At 31.6% G+C, this 4,623-nt stretch overlaps 1 protein-coding gene across 3 annotated transcripts in view; it reads left to right on the plus strand.

The window, feature by feature from the left end:
* Positions 1-4,623, plus strand: part of LOC106459724 (otopetrin-2-like) — a 34,049-nt gene that overhangs the window by 12,940 nt on the left and 16,486 nt on the right. For 2 of the 3 annotated variants that reach the window (XM_022386262.1, XM_022386263.1), the window contains exon 1: positions 1,110-1,244. The exons of the other annotated variant lie outside the window; for it this stretch is intronic. In XM_022386262.1, coding sequence (XP_022241970.1) covers positions 1,176-1,244 — 69 coding nt within the window. In that variant the 5' untranslated portion in view covers positions 1,110-1,175. Of the gene's footprint in view, positions 1-1,109; positions 1,245-4,623 lie in introns of those variants that run through there. 3 annotated transcript variants of the gene reach the window in all.

Raw genomic sequence — 4,623 nt, forward strand, 5'->3', positions numbered from 1 at the left:
AGGTACAGCACACATGGGTGCCTATTGCTGACTAACATGACAGGTACAGCACATAATGGTGCCTATCGCTGGCCAATATGACAGGTACAGCACACATGGGTGCCTATTGCTGACTAACATGACAGGTACAGCACATAATGGTGCCTATCGCTGGCCAATATGACAGGTACAGCACACATGGGTGCCTATTGCTGACTAACATGACAGGTACAGCACATAATGGTGCCTATCGCTGGCCAATATGACAGGTACAGCACACATGGGTGCCTATTGCTGACTAACATGACAGGTACAGCACATATTGGTGCTTATCGCTAGCCAATATGACAGGTACAGCACACATGACTAGCTCTCTCATCTACTGTCTCAAAATACGCAGCACATTTTTGCAGCAGTGAGACGCGAAATGTGAACCTTCGAATTCACAGCTATGGTATACTAACCACTAGGACACCCTCGTTCCATTACCTGGGTGACTGTTGTTTTAGTTGTGATATATATAAATACATATAACGTTTTATTGTTCCATAGGGCAGTGCTTCTCAACTGGTTGAATGGTTCGCCCAGGGGTTTTGTTGATGCATATAAATTTTGCATTTTAATTTAGTACTTTTTTTGTCTTTTTTTCGAACTCGGGTGAGTGAGCTGTTGTGAAAAACTTATAGGGGTGAATGATATTGGAAAAGGTTGAGAAGCACTGCTTTTTGACCAACATTTTTTTATTTTGCACAAACTGGATTTATTTTATCTTATTAAATTATGAATAGTTCTAATATACATATATTTTTATGATAGCTACATTATTAAATTAAGCCATTTCATATCCAGTTTACTGGGCGGTTTATGTATATTTCATTTAGTAATATATATTTCCTGAATTTTCTGTTTAGTCCTTCAAGTGTTGAAGTAAACTAACGAACGTATTTTTTCAATCCTTATTATATAAGCATAGGCTTAGCTTCGACTTCAAATGCTTGTAGAGGTGAATGCTGTGAATAATGTCACGTCATGTGATTTATCGTTTTTTTTTTTTTTGCTGTGAGAGCACCAAGTTATAAACTAAAACAAGGCATTACACGATAATTCGGGTTTATTTCACATATAAGAAGGGTAATGATTGGACGATAGTTCAGTATAGAAAAATATGAAACACTAAAACTAATAGGACATTGCAGATGGATAAATTCAACAAGATGGAACTATCGAACACAGGAGTGAAATTTCAGATGCATGACGAAACGGAGGTAAAATTTATTTTCTTCCTTAAATATTTATTATTCAAAGCACCAGTTCATGTGCAAACTATATTTCAGATATATTGTATTTAAAAAAATAAACTATTTCTAACTAAAAAGAAAAACTTTTTCCTTTAAAGATAATTTGAATTGGCGTAAAAGCGTTTCAAACAATAGTTACCTTATGTTACATATAGACTAAATATTTAGAAGTATCTCAAACATACATATTGTTTCGTTTGCTATTTCAAACAAACACATTAAAAAGGTATAAACAGAAGTTATTTCTTTTTATACGTTGTGTTGGTATTGTATTAGTTTTTATTTTGGATGACAGGGTATATAAATTCTATAAATGTAAATATATTATACTCTAATACTTACTTTCTAACATCATACTCAATATTCTATCTGTTAATTTATTTGTGAAAACTAGGTGTGTTATCTATAAAAACATATCTATATACTTTAAGATACGTTTGCCCAAATTTACTAGTTTATATAAAGATGTAAAATAAATATTTGAATTTTGAAAACAACACATTGGAACAAGTCGTGAACTTTTATCTTAAACCTGAAATGAGATTGGTGATTCAGCAAAAAAAAAAATGTGAATAATTTTTTTTACCTAGTACATAATTGTAATCAGCTTAAATTATCAATTATTTCGAGTATTGCTTTAGTTTTCTAAAACTCCAACTAAAAACAAATATTTCGACTAAATGATCAATTACTTAGTTTTCTGGGAAATGCTTTAGCTTAACACTATTAAATTCCCAGGACCATGTTTGTAGTGGATGTAATAATTACTATCGTGGATTTAATAGATTTGAAACGGAATTAACCAACGTTTAAGTAGAGCAAACTCTGACGTAAAGAATAGAATATAGTCGGTATGAATCAGTATGCAAGTCACATAATTTGTGTAACCAGTGGTATCATAGATAGGATTCGTTGCATAATGATTGGGCGTAATCTCTATTTGTGAGGAGAAAATACCTTCTGATTTAGTGTTAATTAATAATCAGCATAAACCATTGAAAGCTTAATAAACCAACATTAAAACTTGCGGGAAATAATTACATACTTTATTGATAATCTAATATTACAAGAAGAGAAATGCAGCCTGTTATTTTTCCAAGTTTTTAAATAATTCTTGTATTACTATTCCTCTCTGTCAAGTTACTGTAAGGAAACACCGTGAGATCTCGTTTCAAATTTGCTAAACGTGTTTATGATGTTCGTACCCTGTCATTTTGGATGTGCCGGGCCGAAAATATACACCAGTTTCACCGAAAATACCGAAACTTGCACAATGAACACCAAGATACTACGGACATAATGTCCTAAAGAATAAACTGTTACTTTTTAAACTAATATACATATTTCAATAATTTTAATTAAATACAACTAGAAAAAACACTTGGAAAACGTTAACCAATCTAAAATATACACCAAGCAATTCCTTACCCTCAAAAATTTGGGTCTAGGTGCCAAAATCTTCTTTATTCCTCAGACTGTTCTCGAGCTTTGACTGTTTTTCAAAATCACAGTTTGTTAACGTTATAATGAAATTGGTTGACCTTCAGCGTAACCTTGGCTTTTAAGCTACATTCACCAAAATATTAATAAATTGACACTCAATCCTTGTATCAAATTTTATCAAAATTAGATTAAAACTCTTCTAGTTATACTGTTGACACAGTGGAGTGAAAACAATACCCCCCACCACCACCCTGCTGTAAGGTGTGAGTAATCAATATGTGAATAACAAACCATAAGCTTATCACTGAAATATCGCGGATTCTGTATGTTTGCCTTTGTTGGATGTATTTTTAATTTCTGTACTCATTCAAATGTTTGCTTAAATTCTTTTTGTTTTCCCGAAGTGAAAATGGACAGAGTAAAAGTACGAAAAGCTTTTATTGTATTATTTTAAGCAAAACAAAGAAAGAAACGAATAGAGTGTACATTTGAAATATATCTAAATGTGTTCACATTACAAGCTTGTAACTGTACTGAAGTAGTGAGTGAATGAAATCTGTTAAGAAAAATATTAAACTCGTAAAAAACCGCATTTTCAGGTGCTTATGCTGCCCGAATAACTTCCCAATAGCATACGTGTTAACACACGTTTTTTCACTCATTTCAAGGTTTGGCTTACCAACATTTTGGACAATGTTTTTTAATCTTTGGACTTATAATGAAGCGTCATTTTTTTACATGTACGAATAAAACAAAAACATTTTTTAATGAGACAAACGTATTTCCTGTTTTAGTACGAGGAATGGAAGTTTCTCCTTTAGGTCGAAAGTTACAAAAAAAACTATTAATTTCCATACGATTTTCTCCCTGATATTGCGAACCGGATTTTTTGTGTGTATTTTGTTCGTGATATCACTGTAACTAATCGTTACGTTGATTGTGATAAAAATATATTTAAAGATATTATTACTACAAGAAAGACGGTTAATATGTAATATTACAAGTTACTATGTTACTAGTTAAAATATGCTGAGGTGGACGCCTACATGGAATAAATAAACTGTTTTAACCCTTCTATATTATAGGAGCACAATAAAAGTCATTTCCTACGGTTCTGCAAGAAATAAGGAATAGATAAACATCGTAAACCATACGTCTACTCAGCTTATAATGGTTATAAAGGTTATCTTATAATGGTTATAAAGGTTATCTTATAATGGTTATAAAGGTTATCTTATAATGGTTATAAAGGTTATCTTATAATGCCAATATTTCCTACTTGTTTTATACAAATATATTAAATTCTAAGGAACAAATTCTCCAAATTAGACCAAAAAGGTAACTAGTAATTTTACAACCACAACTTAACTGTACCAAAACAAAATGATACGATAGCATTTAGGACTACACGAATTAGACTAAAACAGTGATAACTTGTAAGACTTAACGTAGGTGTATTATAATTTAACGTTGTTATAAGTTTGAGCTGTACTAATGTAAAATATAAGTAATATCTGTCAAGGCTACCAATTTTCAATTAATCGTCATTTTTCTCAATCGTTTACACATCAGCCTCACAAGACTAACAGGGTTAATGGACAGGAGAGTTTGCTAACAATCTTAGAAGTTTTTAAACCAAACGTCTCAGCTGATTGTAGGTTACCTTGCGAGTGCTATCGGTTAAAAAACTTACCTCTATTAAATCGAACTTAACTACAGCTGTCATAAAATTTAATGAGCAACGTAGACTATTTGCTGTTACTTTCTACTTGTAATCAGTTAAACCTAAAACAATACCTAACTAATGCAAATATAATGTTTACCTTATAGGTTTACCAGATTTATTAAATGTTACGGTATATTCACCAATGTTTTTACCGATTATGACATTAGTAATCTATAT

Source organism: Limulus polyphemus, unplaced genomic scaffold, assembly GCF_000517525.1.
Source record: "Limulus polyphemus unplaced genomic scaffold, Limulus_polyphemus-2.1.2 Scaffold653, whole genome shotgun sequence".
Lineage (NCBI taxonomy): Eukaryota > Metazoa > Arthropoda > Merostomata > Xiphosura > Limulidae > Limulus > Limulus polyphemus.